The sequence below is a fragment of the Centropristis striata genome, chromosome 16, assembly GCF_030273125.1.
Source record: "Centropristis striata isolate RG_2023a ecotype Rhode Island chromosome 16, C.striata_1.0, whole genome shotgun sequence".
Lineage (NCBI taxonomy): Eukaryota > Metazoa > Chordata > Actinopteri > Perciformes > Serranidae > Centropristis > Centropristis striata.
In genome coordinates this window covers 10,727,541-10,754,073 of record NC_081532.1, presented here as the reverse complement: position 1 = coordinate 10,754,073, position 26,533 = coordinate 10,727,541, and the positions used below count along the sequence as shown (strand labels likewise).

General features: G+C 38.9%; 1 protein-coding gene across 2 annotated transcripts in view; it reads left to right on the top strand.

Moving 5' to 3' along the window:
* Positions 1-26,533, top strand: part of fndc3ba (fibronectin type III domain containing 3Ba) — a 125,569-nt gene that overhangs the window by 74,130 nt on the left and 24,906 nt on the right. For both annotated transcript variants that reach the window (XM_059354072.1, XM_059354073.1), the window contains exons 8-22: positions 6,640-6,698; positions 9,405-9,556; positions 10,519-10,578; positions 10,710-10,848; positions 11,723-11,776; positions 12,100-12,224; positions 14,221-14,395; positions 15,135-15,221; positions 17,954-18,089; positions 19,625-19,696; positions 21,674-21,792; positions 21,994-22,099; positions 23,388-23,560; positions 24,440-24,553; positions 25,751-25,900. In XM_059354072.1, the coding sequence (XP_059210055.1) occupies positions 6,640-6,698; positions 9,405-9,556; positions 10,519-10,578; positions 10,710-10,848; positions 11,723-11,776; positions 12,100-12,224; positions 14,221-14,395; positions 15,135-15,221; positions 17,954-18,089; positions 19,625-19,696; positions 21,674-21,792; positions 21,994-22,099; positions 23,388-23,560; positions 24,440-24,553; positions 25,751-25,900 (1,721 nt within the window). The remainder of the gene's footprint in view (positions 1-6,639; positions 6,699-9,404; positions 9,557-10,518; positions 10,579-10,709; positions 10,849-11,722; positions 11,777-12,099; positions 12,225-14,220; positions 14,396-15,134; positions 15,222-17,953; positions 18,090-19,624; positions 19,697-21,673; positions 21,793-21,993; positions 22,100-23,387; positions 23,561-24,439; positions 24,554-25,750; positions 25,901-26,533) is intronic.

Here is a 26,533-nt window from a genome sequence, read left to right as displayed (position 1 = left end):
ATGAAGAACAATAAATCAGGTTACTGCAGGAATGCAATAATTGCATCTCTTTATCCTTTGTTTTGCAGAATTAGAATTTTGATATTTTTCTATCGTTATATTCCATCTTTCACATTCTTACTTCTCTGTGCCAGTCTCTTGGCTTGTCTCTCCCTCTCTAATCCCCTTAATAAACGATCAGGGCTCTGGCCATGAGAACCAAACCTTCACCATGACAACCACAATTTCAGGCATGTCCCAACAACTTTGCTGTGTGTGTGTGTCTGTGTGCGCGCGCGTGTGTGTGTGTTCGTTTGTGCGTGTGTGTGTGTGTGTGTGTGTGTTCGTGTGTGTGTGTGTGTAGCCCAGCTGTTGAACAGATGGAATGCTCACTATGCAGCAGATGATAATAGTGTGGAATCCAAGGTCTGTGCCCCTCTCTACCTCAATTTTCCTCTTCCCTCTCCTCCCTTCTCCTCAGCCCTGTCCCCACTCCTGCTTCTTTTCTGTCCTCTGCTGTCTGTCCTCTCTCTCACCTCCACATCTCTCTCTCTCTCTGTCTCCCTCCCTTTCCTTCCAGCTGACTGTCCGTTACTTTGCTTTGTTCTCCCTGATTAGAGGCTTCTAAAGATGGGTATCATATCTCACTTTGTTCCTTTACTGCGACACACAAGGAAACACACACACACACACACACACACACACACACACACACACCCTGTGGCTCTGTGTGTGTGTGTGTGTGTGTAGTGGGGGCTGAATGAGCGCCACATTTTTCACATTTTTTTCTCCAGGCCTTAAAGGTCTTTTTCTGTCCCAGTGCAGACAGACTGTGTCTAAGAACCGCAGGCCGTCATGCAGAAGGAATGCAACCTCCTCACTGTCAAAGTGCCTCAGTTTTTCTGTAGCTCTATTTGAAAATGACGGCATTAATAAAGTGTGTAGGTGTGCGACAGTAAAACAGATTGTAGTAAACATGTCTGTGAATTTGAGGAGGAACGAGGGAGCAATGGTGGGAGTAAGGATTTAGGCTGAATGAAGCTCTCATAGTATTTACTTTAATGTGTGCTTTTAAGTAATACAATGTGTGTTTTCCTACTTGGTTCCATGGGAGAGAGTTACAATGTGGAGGAGTTGTTTCAGATGGCCACAATTTTGGAAGCAAAACTCCAAGTCAAATTCTAATTAGACAGTTTTAGATGATGCAAAACTTTTAAAACTGGAATTGGCATGAAGCTGTGAAGTGGATTAATCAGTACAAAAGATGAGCAACTACAGTGTGTTAAAAATATTTAATTTATTTGATAAGAAATCAAATGTAGAGTTTGGAGTGATGTTCACTACAAGTACCAACAAGAAGTTTTAAAAGAAACATTCAATCAGGAAGATAAAAATGTTGCTGTGTGTGCCATTTACAGTGAGCAAAAATTAAATTATTAAGTTTTGCTTCATAGAAACCTGATAAAACATTGAAAAGTGAAATCAAAAGTTTGACATTTTGAGAAATACACCTTTATTAACTATTTTTGCTAGGAGCTAGATGAAATATTGAGAAAGCAGGCAGTTAGCTTAGCTTAGCATGAAAACTGTAATCAGCTAACACTAATAAGGCTAATGCTTATTAGTATTTAGAGCCGTCCACTGTACCAAAGAAACCTGATTTCTCAGAAACAAAGAAATGTCTAAAAGTGATGGCTATATGTTACAGAAACACAGATGTGACATAGAAACACAGATGTGTTTCTATGTCATGGAACATTAAAGAAAATGTTGAAGTAGTCATTTCCAGTAAGGAGAAAAAACACTTCAAGAACTCATGTATTTTGGTGCTTTTTGGGAAAACCTGTGTAGATTTGAAGGCAGTGACTGCAACTACTACTGCAGTGAGATCAGGGGTGAGCATCTGCCCTGTCTGCGCCTTTTGATGATGTCACAAAAGTTTGTGTCGTCCTTGCCTCACCTCCTCCTAAGCCCTCTCCTCCCTCTCTCCTTTCATCCCTCCCTTTCTCCTCCTCTCTGTTGATCCCGGGCTCGCTCTTCGTCTCTCAATTTCCTTGCGTTTTCGTACCTAATCTCTTACCCAGACTTCTCTTGCCTGTCCTTCCTCTCTCTCTCTCTCTCTCTCTCTCTCTCTGCTGTCTGTCCTTCAGTGTCTCTCTTTCCTCTTCCCTCTTGCCTGATCTTGGCTCGGCCTGCTGCTCTCCCCACCCCCCACCCCCCCAACTCTCCTGCTCGATTCTTCATTCCTCTTCTTTTCCTGCCGTCCGTTGCGCTCCCTCGCTCCGTCTGGCTGTCCTCAGTAATCAAACACAGGCGGTCAGACGCAGACAGGATGTGAGGTCAGATGAGGAGAGGAAGTGAGTGTGCGTGGGCAGCACATAAACAGAAGAGAGAGGAGGTGAGGGACAGTGGGGACAGAAACGTGTGTGCGTGTGTTTGTGTGTGTGCGTGTGCGTGTGCGTGTGCGTGTGTGTGTGCAGTTACACTGGGAAGAGATTCAGTTTCTGTTTCAGCCGTCAGCATCAGCTCTTTGTGGTTGTTCTCTATATTAAACACTTAAGCAGCTGGACTCAGCAACCACAGCAAGTCATAACACTGAGCGGTGAGGTAAAGCAGTAGTGTTTTTCAAACTTTATTACTGCTCTCCTGAAATATTAAATAAATCTCTTACTTCTGTCACAAAGTCTGTGGGTTTGCCAACTTTTTTTTTCCTGCGGTGCTGAAATATTAGTGCGTCTCATTGAGTATAGACTTGTTTGGGCTGTATGTTGCGACGTAATGCAGACGTTAAATTAGGGTTATTCAAGTTAATATTTTAAGATGAATGTAGTTATACTTTTGGTCCTGATTCAGCCCTGGAGAGGTAGTGAGCTACAGGTGGACAGAATGACATTAATTGAATGATTGATTTAAGTTTATTTTGAACATGTAAAAAGAAAATGGTCATACTGAAAATAATATTATGTAAAATAGAAAGCATAACACAATAGAAGAATGTCATACAACATGTTATTTTCAAAAACGTATCCAAAAATGTAGTTTTAATTACCAATTGTTTTTATCTTTAAAAAATCCAAATGTATTACTAATATGTGAAAAGTAATAATTATCATAAAATATATATAGTACATTCTCTATCAATATATTTCACTATGAAAAATATACATTCATGTATTATATATTTAACTTTCATCAATTTAACATCTAATTATATGTTTATATACAAATACAATTTTGAATACCATATATAATTCTAAATACATGATACAGACCAGTGGTCTGCAGTGTTTTTAACCTTTAACTATCATCTCAGCTCTCTTGGAACCTCAGCCAAGGTTTTACCAAAGAAGTGTACCAGGTTCCAGGTATAACTCACAACTTTAGACAATGAAAAAACAAAAAACAACAGTTTAAGGAAGTTTAGTCGAGCCATATCAGTATCATGCGGTGGAAATGAGACTATAGCAGACACAACAAAGACTAGTGCAGAAGGCCATCATTTTTAACTGGTTGTACTGTTATTAATCTTGGCAATCAAAAAAACTAACCAAGCACAAGTACAGCATTGTATTTCATAACTGTCTCTTTTTATAAGCTGTGAAATTTGACATTTGGGTTGAAATACATCCTCAACAAGCCAACTTCTGTGTCCAGCAAATTAGTGATTTTTACTCTTTTACAGTAAATGCAGAAAAACAAAATTGAACTTCCAGAGAAGCTGTTAGTCAGCCATGCATATTGTTTGATTATTAACATCTGGTGTTTGCTGAACCTGACAGCTGAAATGATGCAGTAATAGAATTCCACCTCTTCTTGCCTTTTAACTATGGTTCCTGCACCAGACAAGTAGCTACAGGACCGCAGCACTTTAAACAGGCAATATTCTCCTTTTTCACCCAGCTGTGATGAATGAGTGGAATAAGCTGGGTCAGCCTGTTAGCTGACGGAGCTGTTCATGTCTGGAGCTGTCTGTCTGACTGCGCCATTATTCCATAAAAGAGAAAATATTCAGTTCTGTCAAAATGGATAAAAAGGGACAAGTGTGTGTATAACAAATAAAAAATCACTAATGAGGCAACGTGTCTAGCAGTTATGCAGAATGTGTACTTCACCTGTTGAACTCTGCCCACACTGCCAGGTCCAACATGCACATGCACACACAGTAGCTCAACCCCCTCCACCCATCACCCGTCACCAATCTCCTGTAACCTGATCCTGGGACTCTGGAGACATACACACTTGCTGTCGCTCTCTTGCGCTTGCTTTTTTATTCTGTCTAACACACACATACACACACACTGAGGTCAACTTGAGGTTGTGCTTCCATGACATCACTGTTGCCATGACTCATAAGTGTACCCCCAGGCACAGTAAGGCCCTCTCCCCCACAGAACCTGTCAGAGGGACTTAGCCACTCACACACACATTTGCGCACACACACACTAACCTCTCATTCATCACAGTGCTCTTCAAAACACAAACTGCTTTATACACACCTATACTGTGTGTGTGTGTGTGTGTGTGTGTGTGTGTGTGTGTGTGTGTCTGTGTCTGTGTCTGTGTCTGTGAATTGCTCTTGTGTGTGTGCAGATGTGTGTTAATGCCTATTTAATTCAGTCCTGTACCGCTGCAACACGCTCATCAAACACTCATGGTTTCATGCAGGACTTGTATTGCTGACACACACACACACACACACACACACACACACACACACACACATCCTGTGTGATTTACAGTGGTCAGACTCAGATGGAGAAAGCAGCCCTCCTCTGGTCGGAAAAACCTCAACTGCGGGATCACACAGGGGGGAAAGACTTCCATTACACACACACACACTCGCTTGCACTCGCCCTCCTAACAACCCTGAGTGTCTAATAAATCACCTTTAGACACATCGTATCACTGGACCAGACTTGTACATCAGTGCGTGTTGGTGTGCATATTGTGCTCTTGTGTGTGTGTGCCATTGTGAGGGCACACACACAAGTCCACCCAGAATCATGATCAAAGTGACCTTTATGAACTGAGGGCTGTGGTTATTATCATGATTATTAATTTAATAAGTGCCTTTCAGTCCGTCATGATGTGATTTAAATTGCTTGTTTAGTCGGACCAATAGTTAAAAATCAAAAAAATATTGACTTTCAATGATGAAACCTAAAAATTGAGAAACAAGAACACTGAACATGTAACAATTTTAGATAATAAATTACTGAAATTAATAACCGATTGACTTAATTCTGATTGTCAACTTATCGAGGGCTTCAGCATGACCTTATTACCAATCAAATTCATAGTATTTTGTATACTAATGAGCCACACAGTTTTTATAGAAGTATGTTATTTTTTTATACTCCGTCACAAAGTACCTATCGTGATTAAACGTGTTTTTAGCATATGAAAGCGTTCAGATTTACACCTCCAAACACCTGATGTCTGACTGATGTTTTCTGGAAGCTTCAGCTGCACAGAAAGCAATGTGGAGTCTCTCTATCTGGACCACAAATGGGAATTAGCAGTGTTACCCAGTATATTATATGGCATCTGAGTAAAATAATCAAATAAAATCAAAATAAATAAGAGTGGAAATTGTTTTAAAAACGTCTCTTAGAGAAATATGTGAATCCTGTTTTCTTTGTGGGCTTGTGGAGCTATGGGTTCCGTCACTAGCATTATATCACGTTAAACATATGGCATTGTATTCAGTCTAATGTCATGCATAAAAAGCTGTTCTGCAGGGCTGCAACAACACTGCTGATGTCAGACGATTATGTGCATGATTATTCACAGGTGTAGGGATAACTCAATTGATAGAAAATGATACATAATAATGATTATTTTAATGATTTCTGTGAACTAATGCCTCCAAAGATAATCAACAGTTTCTATGTAAAGAACAGAATAGTCACTGTGGAATATGAGTCATATTTCTTTTCTTTTTTTTTCTTTTTGGTGATCCCCGTTTTATTTGCTCTAGGTCAGGAATTCGTGACTAATGCTTTTCTGTGGAACGCTGGATAATTTAGTGTTTTTTTCCAAGCTCTGTGTTCATCATGACTTGATGGGATGAAATAGGCGGTTTCTGAAGAAAACAAGTGTTGCATCACACCCCATTAGACAAGATTTTTTATAGAATTTAGGCCTGTCTTTACTCTATTTTGGGCTTTTTTTTCCCACACATGACCAAATTACTATTTGGATAGAGTCATTATCACAGACGATATTAAGAATGATTAGGGCATTTTAGACTGTTGACCATCTGATTTTACAATCAAGATGCAAACCTTGGCTGAACTATGACAGTAATGAACCATAGATTCCAAGATATCACAATAAACATGGCTTGTGGGAATTGAAAAACCATTGCCTTGTCAATCAACAAACCCGTTCTCAGCAGCACTGCCAAAATATGCATCTGTTTTGAAACTTGGGATCTTGAAATTTCTCTTTTTTTTTTTTCTATTGAAATAGAAATGTCACGAGTCAGAATCAAATTCAGAAATGAATGAATAATGCACGCAGATTGCAAATTTTGACCCAACATTTAGCAGAAAAGCACTCATTATCAGTGCCTGTCTCTCTTTTCTGATGAATATTACATTAAAAACCATTGACTTTTGATAATAACATCTTTTTTTTCTGTCTTTGTCTCCTCAGATCATGACTCAGAGGGAAAGAGAGTTCAAGACATGCTGTCTACAATCGACAAACCACAGGTTGGTATGCATACCTTCTCCCACAGCTGCGCGCACACACACACACGCACAAACACAGCATACTTAGAACCACTTTCATCAATCACCTCTTGTCTGATGCAGTCATAGCTGGCAGGAGAGCTGATGTCTTTTCCATATTTTCATCTTGTTTCTGCGATAAACATCGAAATAAGATGCTTACACTGTAATAATAACTTTAGTGGCTACTGTGTGTAGTTTGTTTCTCATTTTGAAGTCATTCTCAGGATTTTACTACCAGTGAAAGTGAATGTAACTCATTGAGTACTCAACCTGACCACATGAGGGCAGCATCTGCTCATCCATGCCATTCACTCCCCACTCTGCCATCAACTGAGAAACACTATAATAGCTTCCCCAAAGGGGAATGTGAATGAATGAGCCAGAGCCATGCAGACATGGTTTCGTAGAGAGGAATTGCTCGCTCCCGGTTAAAGCAGTTTGGTCAGCAGGCTGTGCAATTGGACCATTTGATATGTTGGAGTTTATAACAGGGGTTGAAATAGACAGGGAGAGAGAGAGGGAGAGAAGGAGAGAGAGGTTGGGTCAGAGTTTTGAGCCCTACAGGAGATTAGAAGTTGACGTGCAGTAGCGATTTATTCGCTCTCATAACCTGAAATTACCTCTTCACTGATACAGCCAGTTTATTATAGTCATTACTAAGAAGACACAGGAAAGGGAAGGGAAATAAGAAGGACCATTTTGTGATCTCCTTGTGCTGTTGAGTGATATTTTCTGTCACAAGCTGCAGATATGATGTTCTGTCACTTTTCATACTCAATTCCCTTAATGCATTTATGTAGGAGGCAGTAGTTTGGTATGGATTTATACTGTATGGGGACATATAGTGAGTTTCACATTCCTCCCTGCTGCAGCAAAAAGTAGTTTGTGATGGATTCAGCCATGGAGCATACACACAGGGTAGCAGGTGTCGCAGAGGCACAGCTTGTATGAGAAAGTTCTTCATTTATAAAATGCTCGCAATAGTGTTCCTCTGGTTGTATTGTTTGCTTTCACAGCAGGTAAGTGCGTCTACTTCAGCAGAATTGAAATGTGTGAAGCAGTGGGGGATAAAAGGGAAGTAAGCAGGGAAAAGGGGTTACTGGCTCGGGAGTTCTCCCTGTAACTTTTTCCTCCTGGTGTTTGAAGAAAGATGGAGCAAACTTTTTTTTACCTCAGAGGCTTTGATGCTCGTAATAGCACTGGCTACACTAACATGTAAGGCAAAATAATATGAGAATTGGAGGTTGCAATCCAGCTTTAAATGCTCTTCTCTTATGAGAATAAAAGATAAATGTAAGGGTATATGTCATCTGAGTTGGGCCTCTGACATACTCCTATTCTGTCTAAATTGCATTGTGATTGTACATAAATGCAGCCAGTTATTTAATTTCATACAAACATGGAATAGAAGATGAGGACTGATGTAAAGTAGATTCTCATGGCCTCGCTTACAGTCTGAGTCATGCAAATCTGTTGTCGATGATGAACAGTCTGTCTCTCAGGGTCAAAACGCATTAAGGACCACTGACCAAGGAGCACTGAATTGTGTCCTTGATTCTTCATCTTTCTCGTTTCTCGTCCTCTTTATTTTTGCATTTCTTTTGTTTCTTTGTGTCCTTGTTTTTCTGCTTTCTGTCACTTTATCTGGGTGTCCCTGTCTTTCTCTCTCTGCCGGTCATTCATTACATGGAAGCCTTGTTCATGTATTCAAAATGTACATACAACCCTGAGTTTAAAAAAAAGTTGGGACACTAAAAAATGTAATAAAAACAGAATTCAGTGATTTGCAGTTCTTATCTCAGACAAGATTTTTAATGTTCAAACTGGGAAACTTTATACACTTATTTTGAATTCGATTTTTTTATGTTTTACACAGCATCCCAATTTTTCAGAGTCAGGGTTATATGAGCAAAATGATTGACAGTGCTGTAAAATAGTGCTGTAAAGAAAATGCCATAAAAGACAATAGCCTCCTCAGGCATGTGGACACAGTGATGTGATCCCATAAAACCTAATCATTATGATCAAAACTCTCAATAAAATGACATGTCTGTCTCTCTGTCTCTTCCTGTCTGTCTTCCTCATAGACAGTCTAGGCATGGTTGTGGTTTTGCAGTGGCCTCAAGGCACATTCATCGCCTATTCAGTGGATGTGGAGTCTGGAATAGCAGCAGACTGCGCTAAATCACGCTAAATTGGCTCACCCACCATGTGCCGCAACTAAAACTCCCATAAACATGCAGCCACTTGCAGGCACACAGACAGTGTCTGGACTTAAACACACAAACACGCAGGTCTCTTTTTCCTGTTAGTTCATTTAAAATATCTGCAGCACAATGGAGGTGCAGCAGCCGGAAAGAACTGTCGAATCTGCGGTTTCGATGACACATTGACTTACACACACAGAACCAAATTCATACTTGAACAGACAGATGAAAACATAGATGCACATTCAAAATGATAGCAAATTATGCCATGATAGAATGGTCTTACCTGCATTCACACGAGGGTACAATTTTTGCTGCCTAGTATAGAATAGTGAAGAGATTTTAAAAATAAAAATAATTTAAAATACTTTTTCCTGCATGATCTGCAAACCACATGCCTCACTAAAGTTTATGCATGGGAAACCATACTCCATTTTGTATGTTACTTACAGTATATATATCTATGTGTGTCCTACAGGTGTCTAATGTGCAGGCGCGGGCTGCACGACTCTCCTGGGCCCCCCCGGCAGGCCTGGTGAACAGGCATAGTAACGGGATGCCTGTGTCCTGCTCCTACGAGGTCTCTCTCTCAGATAAGGGACGAGACGGAAAGTATCGCCCTATATACAGGTAAGGAACACACTCCAAGTTAAAGGAATACAGCATCATGGCTGATCAATTCATCTGAATTTTGTTGAAATGTAGACTGCTGCAATATCCAAATCGTAGGAGCTGCAGTCTTTGTAAAAGGCAAAATATGTGACAAAATACCATTCTGAATTAAGGATTTTGGTGCTGCAAGAACTCTACAAAATGTATTCTTCAGACTTAAGAAAACATCTTTGTTCTTTTTTAACCCTCTTGTTCTGTTGCAGGTCATATAATCATTTTAAAGTTTAAGAATCTATAGAAAAATGTTAAAAGTATTTTTTCCGCATGAAACTTCTTTTTGGCTTAATAAGTGTAATCAACATATACAATGAAAATGGTTAATTTCTTATATTTGCATGTTTATATTATATTACATAGATACCGTTCGGGTCAATCTGACCCTGAACAGGAGAGGTGTTCATTTATCAATATCACTCCATAAAAGAAAAAATGTAAACATGTAAAATAACGTAAAGTGTAAAAACTCAGTGTCATGTAAAACTATTGTATTTTTTATGTAGGTTTTTCCAGTCTACATAAAAAAAGTTTTAACATGCATTTTTACAAGTGAATTATCCTCATTGAACCATGATCTGTGAGTGGTAATGTGGTAGTAATGGAGATAATCATTAAATATAAACAATGTTTATTTGGATTTTTTGGTTTCTGACACTTTTGGATAATTAAACACGCCCCGGGTCAAATTGACCCACGATCATTATTGCTGTTCCTGAGAAATGAACATAACAGGAGGGTTAATGTATTTTTCAGTGAAAACGAGAAAAAGACCATTCCCTCAATTATCATCAGTCATATATTGCTATCAGTCAAAATATTATAAATTCAATATTTTTTGGAAATCATTCACCTCTAGCATCAGCTTTGAATCCACCTAAAGAAATATCCTAATTACAGTGGTGTAACTTTTGTTTGTGTCTCAGTGGCGAAGAACTGGAGTATCATCTGAAAGACCTAAGGCCAGCGACAGACTACCACGTACGGTAAGGACTACCATTGGACATTTTTATCTCATTCTTTTGTGTTCTTCATGTTAGGTTTGAGGGTTCTCACTATATTCAGATTCTAGCTTCATCTAAACCAGAACATCTGATGTCTTGTGTTTCTGCTTCAGGGTGTCGGCAATGTACAACTCGGTTCGAGGCTCGTGTTCAGAAGCCGGCTCGTTCACCACACACTGCAGCGTCCCCGACGTCCCGTTAACCCCGAAACTCTCCCACCGCACCAAGAGCACCCTCACCTTACAGTGGAAGGTACAGGAACAAACATCCACTCCTTTTTCTTCTCAAAACATACACATTTCACCCCATAAACATCACAGGAATGGAGAATTTGCATTTAAATGATTATATATCAAGACTTCCAAACAAGACTCGTGGTTCTGTATGTTTACCCCTTAATAGGGAACTCTTTGAAATACTTGCAAATTCCAAATTTCAATGTGTAAAAAAAACATCCGAAAATAATATTTTGAGAAAAAAGTTTACGAGATTAAAGTGGAAAATCTACGAGAAAAAAATGCACAGATTTATGAGATTTAAAGTGGTGAAATTTTTTCCCCCTTTTTTCTCGTAAATCTGCGACTTTTATCACGTAGATTTGTCCCTTTAAAGCTCTTAAATCTGCAACTTTTTTCTTCTAGATCTGCCACTTTAATCTAGTAAATTTGCATCTTTTTTCTCGAAATATTACCTGAAGTTACCAAATATAGTTCTTTGCCCGATAAAGGGTTAACTGCATGTGTCTGTTCCTACCACACTTTATTTGTACAGTGATACACTTGACAAAAAGCCTTTATTCTTCACCTGGTTTATCTCCTAGCTAGACTTCAGCCCCACAGCACCTAATAGGGAGACATTCTTGCATTGTTGCGTGATGGCGTCAGGGCGCATCCCTCCGCCCTCTCTGACCTTTTCTGCACAAGTAATTTTCATCCACTCGCACTGTCACTGATAAACAGTCACATCAGTCACCCAGACAGGATATGAGGCCAATCATAATAACACGGCAGGTATTTCATCTCTCTCAGTGTCAGATTCTTTTATCCTTGGCTAATCTCTCCGTCTCCGTCTCTCCCTCTCTTGTCTCTTGTCTGCCTCGCTCCGTCCGTCTCCATGTCGTCCACAGCCCCCAGGCGACAACGGATCCAAAATCACAAACTACCTGCTCGAGTGGGATGAGGTGAGTCTGTCTCATGCACTTGATGTCCGTCATCTGTCATGCCCTCCCCGTACTTTTAAAAAACACTCGTACCTTTCACACACATCACTAAACGGATGTTAACGTTCAACTCCTCAGACAAGATTTAATAAGAGTGTAAATTATCTCTTTCCAATTCATGTCGGCCTCTTCTTTTCTTCTCCCTTTCATACTTCTTCACTCTGTCATGCTTTATGTTTTTACTCTCTTCTTTAATATCCTATTACAATTAATCGTATCCCTCCTGTTTCTTACTTTCTGACTTACTTTTCCGTCTGTACATCCATCTCTTCTCTCCTCTGCAGGGAAAGAAGAACAGTGTTTTCAGAGAATGTTACTTTGGGAGCCAGAGACACTGTAAGCTGACGCGGCTGTTCCCCGCCTGTGGCTACACGTTCAGAGTGGCTGCACACAACGATATTGGCACAAGGTACTGTTACCTATTACTGAATACACACACAGACACACATTCACAGGGGGGAGTGTTTAGGGGGAGATAGTAGGTCAACATTCGATGCCGCATAGAAGTGGTGAACATCATCTGAAAGCTGTGAACCTGAAGATTAATTTGAGATACAGCTACAGTCTTTTTTGTCGTAAATCTGTTATAAACCATGTGTTTTGGTTAGGCGCCCATTAATATTTAGAAAATTATGAGTTATAAGGGTTTAGAACAACAGTCTTTATGTTTTTCCTTTATTAGGTTGATTAAATGTATTATATACAGACTTTTGCAAACTTTAATCATTTTTGAGCACTCCAGAATTAATAAAACTTTTGGAGATGTCTGCAATAATTGCATTTTTTCTGCAATCAGATTGGTGAGCACTACTGTTTTGGAAATTGCTCAGAAACCTCCCTATTGTCAGTATACAGTCATGGGAGAACATGATAAGACTACCCTTGTTTTCTCTAATTTCTTGTTCCTTTTAATGCCTAGTACAACTAAATGTACATTTGTTTGGACAAATATAATGATAAGAACAAAAATATCTTATAAGAGTTTAATTTAAGAGCTGATATCTAGACATTTTCCATGTTTTTTTTGGATAATTATTTTGGTTATTATCAAGAAAACTTGTTTTTGATTGTAAACTTCCATGGCTGTGATTATCCTACAGCTCACAGCAGGTCATTTTATTCAATGAGGTCAAGTTTTAAATGATTGTCTCACTACAATGAAATTGCTACTATGTGGACTAACATCATCACACATGAAAACAGAATACTGAATCCTCAAGTGTCAAAAAAAATTCCTTTCACAGCATGTTTGTAAGTGGAGACTTATGGGTAGCCATAGAATCCATTTTCATTAAGATATCTTGAAATCAGAGGTCAATGGATTCCTTTATAGCTGGCCATGGCCGTTTTTTCCCTCACAAATTTAGCCTAGATTTGGAGCCTTATTCAACCCTTTTTCCTGGCAAGATTTTATAACATGGTTTGTACCTAAGGTTCATAGGATAACACTATCTTTATGGCTCTAATACTGAGCCTGCTACAGCCCCTTAAAGACTGTAAAGTGGCTGGATCGCCAGTGCTCCCGCTGATCTCAAATGTTTAAGAAACATGACAGCTTTTCACATTAGGAGCTGACAGTTGGCCCTTAATACGACGTCTCCAACTGTAGTTTTAGTAACCATGAGCACTATTATTCTGCAAGTGACACGAGTCCTCTTCCTCTTTCTCATATTCTCCCCATTTCCTCTCTCCTCTCGCCTCCTCTTTGTCATCGTGACAAGGAGCATCTCGCCTGCGGCCGTTAGGGTGACAGGGAGAAGGGGAGGAGGTGATGGAGGGGAGCGTGTGTGAGGGAGGAGATATGAGCTCTCTGGCTGAACTCAAAGCAGCCTTAATGCATCCTTCAGCATGCTTCCCCTTTGAAGTCGCGGACACACATACGCGTGCAAACATACTCCACACACACCGGCTTTGGAGGACTTGCAATTTTTCTTACTTGAAAAACTTTTCTGACCTCTGAAACCCTTGCTGCTGGTCATACATTAAAATCTTTTCCTTTGTGTATTTCTCAAATTAGCCTCCGCCCTCTATATCTTTTCCGTCTGGCTTCTGACATGTATATATCCTATTTTCCCCCTATCATGGCTCCTCTTTGACATTCCACTTATTATAATCTCCACTGGCAGCTCCCCATGCCCTGATCCTCACCTGCAGCCCCGCACGTAACCCTGCACTCCCGTTAAATGAGCACCGATGTCAGCGTCTTTTCCTTATTTCCAGTTTTCTCAATGTTCATCTCTCCGTCTCTGGTGAATTTGTAATTCATCATGCGCTGCCTCCCCTCACTCCCGCACTGCTGTCCCTTTTTTTCCATCTAAACTAATGATCCAAGAAGTTAATCATTTGCTTCAGCTCTTTAAATACAAAACAAAAATGTGAATAAAATGTAAATGTGTTTCATGCAGTGGCTTCAGCACAGAGGTGGTGTTTTACACCATGGGCACCCTGCCCGCTCTGCCTCTGGCCCCGCGGCTGGTCAGGGCGGGGGTGTCCTGGGTGACCCTGGAGTGGGGGCGTCCTGAGGGCAGTCCGAGCGAGGAGCAGCTCAAATACACACTCGAGATCCAGGAGGACAACAGCGTGAGTACCATACACGTGTAAACACTCATATAAAAACTTTTATAAAGTTTATGTTAGCGGCTCAGATTTCATTAAATCAGCCTATGTAGGTTTTAAGATGGCAGGAGCTTTATGAAAGTTGTCAACATGAAATTAAATTTAGTTTTTCTTTTATTTGATTTTGAGCTCAGTGCTGTCAGTCACAATAAAAAGGCAACTAAATTATTTAAATTAAACCAAACTATATATTCTAAAAACGGATTATGAGAAAATATGAAAAATCACCTGCGTAATTTATTGTGAAATAGTTTTTGGAAATGTACAGCAGATCTTTTTAGCAAAACCTTTGGTTCCTCCCGTCCAGATGTTTATTAGATTGTGTATGTATGTATGTATGTATGTATATATGTATACTTTTCCTTCTGTTTTTAGCTGTTTTATCCTTTTTTTAAATCCTTTTTATAATTAGACTGTTATGCTGTAGCACTTTGAGATTTCCTTTAATTTAAAGTGCATTAGAAATCAAATGTATTATTATTTCGCATATAACAGCAATTCCTATAATACACAAGCATACACACAGAAACACACACTATATGCCTATGATTGAGTAAATGCACCAAATGCTCCCATACACCTCTACCCCACACATAATGCAAAGTCAGCATTTATTGAATCCATATGCTGGAAAATACACACACACACACACACATATACATATACAGGCCACTGACAGTGTATCTGTCTGTGTTGCCCACAGGGAACAGACTTTCATCCTAAGTACACTGGAGAAAACTTGACCTGTACTGTACAAGGCCTGAAGAGGAGTACACAGTATAAATTCAGGGTAAGTGATGTAGATGCTGTTGCAGGATCTTTTTTGTAAGAATACATTTTGTGCATTTTTGGGCCTCTGTTGGACAGATGATAGAGGTTTGACACGCAACAAAGGTCCCACAGCTGGACCAGAAGCAGGGATATTGTGGTTATTTGGCAGCAGCTAACCATTTGGCTACCAAAGCGCTGCTGTGTGTTTGTTGTGGTAAATGTGGACCATCAGGAGGATTTCAGCACAGAAAAATGAGGATAATGGAACTTCATGTTGCTCTGTTATCCCCCCCTTATTTTTTTGTGTCAACAAATCTGCTTTAAAGTAATAGTATGCCATTTTTGGAAATGCACTTCTTGTCGAGAGTTCTCATGTCTGGTAAATATGAAGCTTACATTACAACAAGCAGTCAGTTAGTTAGATAATAAACCATTTTGATTTTGAGCTTTAGAGGTGCTGGTTGGTAGATTTTGTTACCTTTAGAACGGGCAGGATATCCCTTTTTTGGGGTTATTCATATGTTTCCCAGATATTTATGGCATATATGTGCCCTACTAGGGTCCTATATTCCCTATGTGGGAACAGAGTATATTGATTTTCCATCGAATGGGGTAATGGAGGGTGTAAACTAAAGACAAATGTAGGTAGAGCAGCCAGCAGAATCACAGGTGAAGGACCAGAGAGCAATCGCTATGACTGTTTCCCAGATATTTATGGCGTATAAGATATGTGATCTACCAGGGTCCTATGTTCCCCAGCTGCATAGCACATAAAGGGAACCTGAAAAAGGTCTTCCCCAACTCTGTATTTCTTGCTTCTTGCTGTATTAATTGTGACATGAGCTGTGGTTGGATTAGTGACTTTAATCATCACTCTGAGGGCCAAGAAATTGGACTTGCACATAAGTCGAGATAATAGTTCCCTCTCAAACTAACTCTACTTCAGCCCTAAATTTAAAATAATAAAAAATTGTCAACCAATTAAAAGATAGGGAATAGCAAAAGTAAAGCTGGAAAAAAGGTGAAAATAATCATTAAACCATTTTCAGTGTTCAGGAAATCAATAGTAGTTGGCATTTCCAAACAGGCTAAGATTAGGAAAATAGGTTAGGGTTGACTGAATAATATTTATGGAATATTTTAACTTGAAAAGGGTCAAATTTGACTCTTGGAACATCCTGTCTTTGTGCTGAGCTCATCGAACTGTCTGCTGCATTTCTCTTTAATTCACATTACAGCAAATGTCACCTTGGTTTGTACATGTTTGTCAGAATGATAGAAATAGATAATATTTATTAGGCATTATTAGCTTGAATGAGATGAATGGAATTTGCTTCATAGGATGTTGCAATAAAAACAGCAAAAATGTATTTCAAACGCTTTGTAAAACCGAAATAAGATGTTGATCAAAGTAGAAAGTAGACTGCTTGAAATAGCTTTGTTTCATTTCAGGTATCCTCTTAAGTACAGCTCGTAACACTACAATCTACTTATTAATCTTTCGTTTGTACTTACTAATCAATTTTCAGTCACTGATGTTAGGGCTGGGCGATTTATATCCACATAAAAGATATATCGATATATTAAATGTGATATGGAATTAGACCATATTGCATATATCAATATAGTTCAATTTTTTCCTCTTTATATATAAATGCTGCCCTTATTAAGGTTTGTCATATTTAGTTCTTTTGTAATGTTCGTTATGCTTTTCTCATATAAATATATTTATTTCAGAAAAAGATTGGCCTACTTTATTTCATAGGCTATTTTTATTTAAGATATTTTTTTTATTTAAATGTGCACTTTATGGAGTTTTGCTTTAAAAAAAAATTAAAAAAAAAGGTACTCCTGTTGTTATACAGTATCTTCACTTAAATAAACAGTTTCAATAAAACTACTTGTGACATGTCATAATTGGCTTTGACTTTGACTGAACATTTGCTCTCACTTTCCGATAAAAATATTGGGATATATATCGTATATTGATATTCAGCCTAAATATATTTGGATATGACTTTTGGTCCATGTCGCCCAGCCCTAACTGATGTTCTCTTTCCGTTTCCAACCTATACCAACCTATCTAGATGACTTTCAGCGGTAATACAACATCCATCAATCTAGTAAGGAGTAGTGTTTACTGCCAGAGAAGTGGCTGCAATTTAACTTGTGTTGTGAAGTCAATTCACAGGCCCTCAGCAGGTGGAGAACAACGTCCGGCTCGACCACAGGCTGTAATAGCTGTTCATAATAGCTTTTCAGAACATTGTGAAACAAAATGTACCGACAGTAGATCTCTGTAAGTGAGTCTGTGCTGATATTAATGCGGGCCCTCGTGTGTGTATCGTGTTATCAACTGCATATTATGGTGCAATCATCTCAAACAACGGCACACATGTACCAGTCCTCACTTGCTCTCTCAGATGAGGCGACAGACAAAAAAACATACATGCTCACACACAAAGAGATGTTGTGTTCTTTTTGATGTTCATTCAGTGTACACATGTAGGGAACAAAGCTGATTGATTTTCCATAGAATGGGGTAATGGAGAGTGTAAACTAAAGACAAATGGAGGTAGAGGAGCCAGGAGAATCACGGGTGAAGGAGCAGAGAGTAATGACTACCATTGTTAAGGACAGTTCCTTTACTTCTTGATAGATTTTTATGCTCACTCTGGCTTGTTTTTGTCTTACACTCCATCTTTGCTCATTTTGTTGTTTTTTTCACCCTTTTTCCTTCTGTCCCTGCAGCTCATAGCATCAAACGTGGAGGGAAAAAGTAGTCCCAGTGAAGTGTTGGTGTGCACCACCAATCCAGACAAACCAGGCCCTCCATCTACACCCTGTGTCACTGCAGCGACACCCTACGGATTTACCGTCACATGGGGTAAAGACACACAAACGTGCATTACAACAGCACAGGCAGGGGAAAACATAAACGTTTCTTTAAGTGGAAATGCATCCAGTCACAAAGAAAAGAATATTCAGTCATGGAAAAAAAAAAAATTCTTCAGTTTCTTGTTCATTTTAATGCCTGGTACAACTCAAGGTACATTTGTTTAGACAAATATAATGATAACAACAAAAATAGCTCATTAGAGTTTAATTCAAGAGCTGATATCTAGCCATTTTCCATGGTTTTCTTGAAAATGATTTTGGTTATTATCAAGAAAACCATGGGAAATGGTTAGATATCAGCTCTTAAATTAAACTCTTATGAGCTATTTTTGCTATGATTATATTTGTCCAAACAAATGTACCTTTCATTGTACCAGGCGTTGAAATGAACAAGAAATTAGAGTAAACAAGGGTGGTCTGATCATTTTTTCCATGACTGTATATATATATATAATTCAAAGAATGTGTTTTTTTCTAATCTTGGACTAGTTTTAACCTTAATTCCTAAAGTGTTCCTTAATGTGTTGTTGTTGCTTGTTCGAAAGCTGAGATTCTACCTCCATCCATTAGTTTAAAAAAAATGAATAAACAACAGAGGCCATGGCTTCACAATTTTATGCATTTTTTTATTGGAATAACAGAAAAGGTTTTAAAATGTTCTGGTTGTCCTTAAAGTGCAGTCAGTGCAGTACTTAAAAGTAGTCAAAATGTTCAAAATGCATTTTGCTCTTTACTTGATTTGGGTATTTTTTTCTGGCAATAGACACTCAAAAAGAAATATGAAATCGAAAAAAAAAAAAAAATGTCACAGACCATATTGCAGAATAAAAGTAGTGATGAAGAGTGGGATGTCACTAACAAACTGTTGTAATGTAACAGTCATAAAAGCCTTCATGTCTACCAGCATCTGTCAGCAGGAGTCCGTAGAGTGCTAAACAACAATCTTTATTATGTTGTATGTAGTGCGATTTCTACACCCACTACAGCTTATCAAAGTAATATAGCTGTGCTGTATTTTTGCCCTTTCGCATCTATTAAAACAGCATCTCCCCTGTGTCAGTATGACATGAGGCACAGCCAGGTAAATTGATGCCAGATGTGCTGATTTATCTTCAATCTTAGAATAATAAAGCATCCCCAATAGTGTATTATTTTATAGTTGCCATAACAATATCTGAAAACTTTCTTTTAAAAAGTTTATTTCCAGATTAATAAATGGATAATAGACAATTTCCTATTGGCTCCCTTGCTAGTGAAACATTTGGCAACAGTTTGATAACTGTGCTCTGAGAGAGTTATGATTTTAATTATCATCAGTCTTGAAGCCAAACAATCCGCCACAGCCTCTGACAGTTTATGAGTGATTGTTTAATGTCCTCAGCATTGATGAGGATACTAAATGTTGTGAAAAGTCTCTTAAAGATGATATACTGCATGAATGTGTAATTTTCTAGTTATTTCTAGTTATTTTCCTGTTGGAAATGTGAGATGTTTAACACTAACTAAAATTCTATGATCCAACAGATCCTCCCCAGGACAACGGGGGCTCAGAGACTCTCACGTATCTGCTAGAGATCTCAGAGGGATGCTCTGAAGGTATGAATTTTATCCATCTGTCTGTGCTTCGCCCATCCATACCACATATCCATCTAACCTGAGTGCTTTTTCAGTCCATCATTTCACAAGACAAAGTTCAAAATGTTCCATCAGTCCTCTCTCCACTGTGCTCGTTCCCTGTGCATCCATTTCTCTCACTTATTCTGCGAAGAAAAATTGCAGCCATAATTCACTTTGTTAGCATCAATTTAGCACGCGGCACTCTTCCGATTTCCACAGATCTGTACTCCAGAAACCAAATGTTCTCGTGTTACTTTAGCAGGCAGAGGGAAGAAGCATCATTTCTTGAATCTGTATTCATTCAATCACATCAAAGTTATAGCTGTTTACTTGAGAACAATGTCGAATATTGAAGAACAGAGAAAAAAACCATCAAAAGCTCATGTTCTTCTTGCAGTGGTAATGAAAAAGGATCAACAGCAGCAGATATGTGACTACAAGTCCATTGGATTACTCTGAGAAGGCTGAATTGATTTAATTGGTTGATCCAGCCGTTAGCTTGTCTGCAACTCAGATTTACTCAGCTTTTCAGTCAGTATGACTGGATGTAATAAGCTTTATCCCAGCTACAGCTGTTGTGTTTTTATAAGATACAAATGCTTAAGGAACAGTTAAAATTCGTCACTATTAGGCCTCACCCACACCTACACGTTTAGTTTTTTACTTCTTTGTTCTAAAGAAATATCCAGCCCACACATGAACAAAAAAAACATTATCAAAGGGTTTTAAGAGCATGCCAAACTGAAAGCCTCAAGCCATGTTGTTCAAACATGCAAAAAATATGCTGGCCAATCAAAAGTCTGAAAAAAGCCTATTACCGGATGACTACCCGGCTGCAGTGGTGCATTGATGGCTTCGTAGCGCATTGTTTCCCTCTCTTCCTCAGTATAGTGGATGAGTAACTGTACATTCATGTTTAAACATGTGGAAAGGTTATAGGTTAGTTGTCTAACAGTGTTGGAAGCAGCCATTGCACAAGATGTTACCATATTTGTGAAGCTGCACAAAGGAGATAACTGCTCACACTCAAATACTCCTTGACTGAAATGGAATTCCTGAACATCGTCACCTTGAAAGGAGTTTTACAAAAGGTCAATTTTCTGACCTAAAATGCTTGAGTATAAAAGTCAATACACAGAAAAAGCTATGCTTTAAAAAAGACCTGTTTGTGTGAGGACTAGGCTTTTATTGCCCTGAAAACCCTGCTCCAAATATATTGTTCTGTAGCATTTAATATCAGTAACAAAAGCAAAGCAATAATAACAGTGGAGTCCATAGTTAGGCCAACTATTTATTAAGACTTTGGCCTTCATGGATGTCCTTTGATCAGATTTGAAAGTGACATAACAAACCATTAACTGGCATCAGTTCCTAAATGTGAAAAAGAGGTTTCCAGTGCTTTAAAACATCAGAACTCTGGTTATCCTGCTTTTTCCTCTGCACATTTCACTTTCTCACCTCAATTAGTTGCATTAGTGCTTGCGTTCTCATGCAATGATTCCTTCCTTACAGTATTTATGTGTGTGTCCTGAAACAGATGTTTGGGTAAACTCTGAACACTGTCGGTTTAATGTGCATCGCTTGAAAGTTTACTTGAACTCCACAACAGGTTGTAGCCAGAGAATGCAAATGGCTCAAGTGTATTCATTACATAATCCCAATATATCCCCCCTCTGCTGCAGAATTGCTTTCTGTGCTGTTGAATAAACAGGATCTATATTTGCATAACACAAGTGCTGCCCTACAGGTTGAATAATACATTTCACAGTCCTACACAATCCATCAACAGAAGAATCATGAATTTTAAAAGTTTTCAATTAGGTCAATGGGATTCTGTTTTCTAGGAATAAAATCGATGCGGTAAACATGTGAAACAGCTGCAGATTCTTTGTATTATCCTCATGTGTATGATCTATTGTGTTTGTTTTGTGTGTGTGTGTGCATGTATGTGTGCAGCGAGTCAGTGGGAGGTAGCATACAGTGGTCCAGCAACAGAATGTGCGTGTGAGCGCCTGACCCCCGGGACCGTCTACCGCCTCCGTGTTTGTAGCATCACCACCGGAGGACACAGCCCGGTAAGACACAAATACACACTCACGCATGCAAAAACTACTTTATAGCGGTAACCTCCCAAACAGTGATGCAACAGTGTTGCTCATGTGCAAACATGTGGGAAAATCTCCATTGTGCAGCATTTCTGACAGTTATTATTCAATCTGATCTCTAACTGCAGTTCTTTTTGTTTTGATTTCCTGTGGTTATCGCTGCTCCTGAAGTGCACTGTTAGTGTTCCGGTCCGTACATTAAGCGTCCCACCAGGACCTTGCCAGCCGCCAAGGATTGTGGGTAAAGCCAAACACAAGGAAGTGCAGTTAGAATGGGGTGAGTGCAGACACACACGTACACTGTGTTTAGTTTTATTCACCAGAATGTATTTGAATTGTTTGACGGGAGGCAGATAAATCGCCCTCTGCCTGCTTAATATGTTTCCATGGCCAGTTCTAATGTAACCTCACTCAGCCATGTTTGGCCTAATTGAGCCCTAATTTAGCTCATTAAATGCCTAACCTAGACTTATATCTGACTTAACTCCCTTAATGTCGGTCCATTATTGCAGATTAGTACTGTTATCTGTTGGCAGGCAAAAGTCTCCCGGGCCTAAACCCTGAGGAAGTTCTTATTTTAACCAGTTTAATACAGCTGGCCAGAGCCCTAATAAGCTCACATTCAGACAGCGCTGCTGCAATTACTGGCTCGAGCTGAAGGTCAGACATAATGTATTGGAGGGTTTTCCCCACTGTCTCCATCATTTATTACTTTCACCACCCTGCAACAGAGTGAAGCATCTGGTGGAAGAAAGAAACCCTTAGAGAGGAAATGCACCTGGTGAACTGATGTGCAAACACATGACATCTAAAACAGAATATAGAGCAAATCTGGTAGCACTTCACTTTAATTAGTACTTAAATTAGTTAATGCAGTCATAAGCAGTAACCATTATATAGTCAACAGCAGCTAACGTGTCTAGTAATCATTTAACAATGTTTTTTGTGTTAAAAAGGTATTATTCATACTTTATTTTAAAGTCTATACAGATCCTATAAGCAAATAGATGCTTCATCTTTACAATAAGTGTCACAAACAGCACTAATAAATGGTAAATTATAAATTAAGTAATATGTATTAATATTTATTTAGCACTGTGATGCATTTATGAAGTATTACTTAAATTAATATTGTTAAGAAATGCTTATGTAAGCATAACAACTTCTACATTTCCTTTTGAGATAAAAATAAAACAAACTATTCATTAAACAGCTTAGCTGTGAACTATCTTACATACATGTTAATTAAAATCTTTAGCAACCATTTACTAGTATGAGTAAATATGTGTTTTATTATCATGTAAAACTTAATTGTTATTATAGTATTAGTTTATTTTATTTGGTTAATGCTTATTACTGTTAACATAACTTTTTAATAGCAAATAATCACTAGACACATGAGTTGTCTGTAAACTGCTTTAACTAATGATAATCAATGCACCGTTATTGCAAAGTGTTAAGGTTTATCTCTTGACATCATGTCATTGTATTGTTTGTGTCTTTGCATCACATGTGGTTTAGATTACATCACAGTTTGATCGTAACTGCTCTCTCTGTCCCCGTAGACCCCCCTGTGTCTGAGGGAGTGTGTGAGGAGTGTGTGTTCAGTCTGGAGATGAGGGAGGGGGACACCAAGCCAGCCGAGGTCTACCATGGGTCGGAGCTGCAGTGCACCGTGGGCAGTCTGCTCCCTGGTGCCACATACAGCTTCCAACTGCGGGCTGCCAACGAGGCTGGGGTGAGAAATTCAAATTCAAAATTACTTTATTTGTCCCCAAGGCGAAATTCAGTCAGTCTGTTGGCTCTTGAAGAATGAGACAGCCTGATGGCTGTAGGAGCGAAGGATCTTTTGAATCTCTCCGTCCAGAGAGAGGAGCCGTCCACTGATGTTTTTTTGGTCCATAAAGGTTTTGTGTAGCAGATGATCTGGGTATTTCAAGATGACCTCGAACATCTTGACAGTGCATCTCTCCACCACCTCCTCCAGATTATCAATATTCACACACAGCAGAAATACGAAAAAAGAAAGAAAAACCCATCAACTAGTAATTCGCCAGGCATAAAATTCACACAAAAAAAAATCACTTCCTTTACGAAACATTTTAAAGTAAGAACCATGCACCTCAACAAGTCAGGTTTTCAAAAATATATAAAAGAGATTCTTATTTTCCACTCAACAAGCATGAAATTCTCAAAGAAATTCATGTTTTTACTCAAACTACATGAACTGTGGAACCTCTCAATATGATCCAAATATTAAAAAACTTGTCCCACTTCAAAATAAAAGGTTTGGTATTATAGCCACACTCTCAGCTGCACATAGACAGATACAAAGGGCCAGTATCTATGAGAACAGAGTGTCCCAGACAGTCTAACAGCAGTGGTGTTTGGGTGCATAAGTGTTCCACAGCTGACGTCTTCCTGGTCTGACTATCACTCAGACTGGCTGATCGACTGCAGGCACAAACACACATGCACACATACAGAGGGCACCATAACAGCGCTCACATGTACAAACATAAACAGGCAACCCAGTGAGATTTGTTCCGCCCCTCCTATTTGTGTAAGGTCAAACACACGTGTCGCTGTAAGTGTGCCGTCTCTTTCTCTCTTTCAGTTCGGAGTGTACTCTGAGCCGACAGAGGTGACGACTGCAGCGGGTCCTCCTGGCCAGTGCGGGGCGCCACTCATCACTCTCACCAGCAACACCTGCGTAACGCTCAACTGGGAGGTGAGACAAGCCCAGATACACTCAAAGAAAGAACCAGGAAAACAGACACATTTCTTATAGACCCAATCTCCCTTTTATGGTTTCTGCTGACCTAAAAAGCTGCTGCTCAAAGACCCAGGAGACTATCTCATCCTGGATGATCTATCCAAATTGAAATAAAGTCTCTGGTGCTGTGTCTTAAATTGAATAAAGACCATCTCTTTTTCCTTTGGCCTGCTTTAAAATCGTAATAAATAATACATTAAAATCTCTAAAAACAACAACAATAATAATAATAACTATAACTATATATATAGCAAGCATCAAGTGCTTCGACAGAGAGCAGGTTATTACACAGAGAATGATGCCGTAAGGCTAAAAACTATTCTTAATGGAAAAACATTTAGAGACAGAGCAGGAACAATCACAAGACATTCTCAGATTCACAGAAAATAAAAGGTTAAAAGGAGTAAAAAAAATGTAATGTGAAGAAGTTAAAGGTGTGGTTAGATTAGCATTACAAGTCTATTAAAGTGGGTTTTAAGAAGTGATTTAAAAGAAGAACTAGACAGATTTTATTCTGTAGAGTCGTGTACTTACATTAACCCAAAATATAGAGAAATCTGTCATTTTAAGCCAGGTAGTGGTCCATAACTGTTCATTTGGTCTTCTGTCAGCCTTGTGTTTGTCTGTCAGAAGTTGTCATAAATTACCATCCATTTTCCTCCGCTATAATAAATTAACAAAATAACAAAAATAGAGTTTTAAGCCACATTTTTACAATATACTTTATAGATCTTGGTCTTTTTTAACAATATTTTTTAACTAGATAAAGAGAAACAGGCTGAGGAAACAGCGGCTGCAGCATCTGTCTGCCAACAAGCCTAAGAGAAACACTGACTTTTAAGGTGAAACTGCTTTAGTCAGTGTTTTCACAGCTTTTAATCACCGGGTCAGTTTCTTTGGGAGAGGAAGAGACCTCTGTGGATAATTTTGCCTCCGGTAATAACTTCCTGAACGCTTCGATCTTTAGTTATCAGAGAAATAAAGTGAGCAAACGTTAGTGGCTGTTGGACTCGCTTGCCCCTGCGGGACACAGAGAGAGTTGTTTTTTTGTTGTTTAATGTGGCACTGTATTTCCTGATTGATGTCAGTATACGTTAATTCCAAGTTCCCATTGATTTTCCTGGGCTGATTGTGTGTTTCTGTGTGTTGCAGAGTCCTGAGGGATCAGGTACAGACATCTCTGAGTATCGTTTGGAGTGGGCGAGAGAAGACGAACCCATGGAGCTCATCTACTGTGGAGCTGCCACACAGTGTGAACTGTCTGATCTGACGCCTGCCACAGATTTCTGCTGCAGGCTACAGGTAACAACCAAAAACCTACATATGGGCTCCAGACTAACTATTTCCACTGGGAGCCCCTGAAAATTTTAGGAGCACAAAATTGCATTGACTTAAATCGGCGTTCAACACAACACATTCACATTTTCTCCATTTTAATTATAAAACTGATAAGTGCTTTGAAAATGTTGCCTAATTTAAAATATGTGGCAAATTAAGATTAATGGAGGGACAAAACACAAAAAAAGTATATATTAATGATAAATGCCAAATAGCAGAAATGTATGTATAGAATGTGTATAGAATGTATACGTCTTATTTTTCATATTCTTTATTCTGTTTTATATATCTACGTGACTGTACCTTGAGCTGGTGTGACAACTAAATTTCCCCACTGCGTGATAAATAAAGTCATATCTTATCTTATCTTAGACTATATACAGACCGCTTTTCTTTTACAGACACCGATGCTCCCAATTATAAAATTTACTGTCCCTGTCTGCAAAAACGATGGCAAAATGTGATTAACTCGTGCCATTGGAGCCCTGCTTATGGATATAAAATACATGTATTCACATCCACACACAAGAGATTGCATTCATGCACACGCACATGAAGACGTTTACTGAATGGAAATGAGAAAGCGCATACCGGACA